The sequence below is a fragment of the Hipposideros armiger genome, unplaced genomic scaffold, assembly GCF_001890085.2.
Source record: "Hipposideros armiger isolate ML-2016 unplaced genomic scaffold, ASM189008v1 scaffold_481, whole genome shotgun sequence".
In the NCBI taxonomy this organism is placed as follows: domain Eukaryota; kingdom Metazoa; phylum Chordata; class Mammalia; order Chiroptera; family Hipposideridae; genus Hipposideros; species Hipposideros armiger.
This window is the reverse complement of record NW_017731831.1, coordinates 1,007,338-1,009,072: the sequence shown is the minus strand read 5'-3', so window position 1 is coordinate 1,009,072 and position 1,735 is coordinate 1,007,338. Positions and strand designations below refer to the sequence as shown.

Genomic DNA, 1,735 nt, shown 5'->3' with positions numbered 1-1,735 from the left:
GCAGCGGGCACGGGCGGGGGAAGGCGGCGGCGACAGAGCGCACGGCGTCACAAAGTCGAACTAGAGCGTTCGGATTCCCGCCGAGGGCCGGAGTGCCCCGGGAACCGACCTGCGGCCCGCCCTCACGGGGCGGGAGGCGCCAGCACCTCCTCCCTTCCCTCCTGTCCCCTCCCCCGGGGGTCGCCCTCCGCCGCCGGTCGGGGCCGCAGCGTCGCGGCAACTCAGGCGCCGCAAAGCGACCTGGGAGAGCCGCGCCGGAAGAACGCGCGGGCGCTCGGCGGCAGGGAGGCTATAAAAGGGAAGGAGCCGGCGGCGGGCGGAAGTGGGCGGTTCAGCTGCTCGGGGTCCTGTTGTTTAGTTCTTGGGCCTCCCGAGGGGCGTCTTCTGGAAGGCCGCCGGTGCAGGCCGCAGTGACAGAGCCGCTCGCCCCGCGCACCCGCCTCTTCCCCGGTGTAGTGTCTGCTCGCGGCCTCCGCGACCTGCAGGCACAACATGGCGCAGGAGGTGTCGGAGTACCTGAGCCAGAACCCGCGGGCGGCCTCCTGGGTGGAGGCGCTGCGCTGCGACGGCGAGACTGACAAACACTGGCGCCACCGCCGGGAGTTTCTGCTCCGCAACGCCGGGGACCTGGCCCTCACTGGTGGCGCAGCCTCCGCTAACACGGAGGAAGCTGCCGACGCCGAGAGCGGGACCCGCAATCGGCAGCTGCAGCAGCTCATCTCCTTTTCCATGGCCTGGGCCAACCACGTCTTCCTCGGGTGCCGGTGAGTGAGGGAGCGCCCCTAAGCACCTCTCCGGGTTTTGTCTTCAGCCCCCGGACGGCGGCCCGGAGCCCCTACGGGGGGGGGGGCGAGGGGGAAGTTGTGAAGCGCGGGAATCGCGGGACCGGCTGCCCTCTAAGGGTGAGGAGGGCGTCTCTACCGGAAGCCGACATGATTTACAGTCTGTAAGGGCCCCCGTTGGGTGGGGGGCTGCTGGTGGTCTTGATGTCTGACAGCGCTCTTGTGGATGGACACTAAATTTAGGGTTGATAAAGCGGGACCCCGGCTCCCCGATCTTGGTGCATTTGTTTATGGGGTCCCAGGAAACAAAGTTCCTGGAGGTTGGTACACTTCCTTGGTTACAACCAGGAACTGCAGTTTCTGTGGCCTGTTTTCTCACACCAAAAGTAGTAGCTTAGAAGAAAACACTTAAAAAGTGGCTTTTCCTTCTTTTTCAGGTATCCTCAAAAAGTTATGGATAAAATACTTAGTATGGCTGAAGGCATCAAAGTGACAGATGCTCCAATCCATACAACAAGAGACGAACTGGTTGCCAAGGTGAAGAAAAGAGGGATATCAAGTAGCAATGGTTAGCAGATCATAGATGTGAACATACATAGGAGTTTAGAATATAAGTTTGATATAATTAGGAATTATTGTTACTAACTTTTTAACGAGCTGGAATTTATATAATATTAATCAAGTTGGAATGTTGAACCTAAATTATGTGTCTGTGTGTTTTAGCCTCTGAATTTTAAAGCTTCCTGTAACTGCTTTAGATTTTGAAGTGTCACATGTTGTCTGTGCTGTTGATTTTTTTAATATTAGAAATTAACGATGTTATTCAATGCTGTTTGAAGAAATTAATGAAGTTATTCCACACTTTTTTTTTTTTTTTTTAGCTGAGCCATCCTGCTACCTGTTGGCAGCTCAGCGGCTGCTCAGCTCGGGCTGGACTCGAACCGCTGTTGCTC

General features: G+C 56.9%; 1 protein-coding gene across 2 annotated transcripts in view; it reads left to right on the top strand.

The window, feature by feature from the left end:
- The first annotated feature begins 281 nt into the window (after nucleotides 1-281).
- Nucleotides 282-1,735, top strand: part of CDKN2AIP (CDKN2A interacting protein) — a 3,819-nt gene continuing 2,365 nt past the window's right edge. The window contains exons 1-2 of one of the 2 annotated variants that reach the window (XM_019666961.1): nucleotides 282-764; nucleotides 1,220-1,350. In XM_019666961.1, the coding sequence (XP_019522506.1) occupies nucleotides 493-764; nucleotides 1,220-1,350 (403 nt within the window). In that variant the 5' untranslated portion in view covers nucleotides 282-492. The remainder of the gene's footprint in view (nucleotides 765-1,219; nucleotides 1,351-1,735) is intronic. The other variant, XM_019666962.1, reaches the window with a different exon arrangement.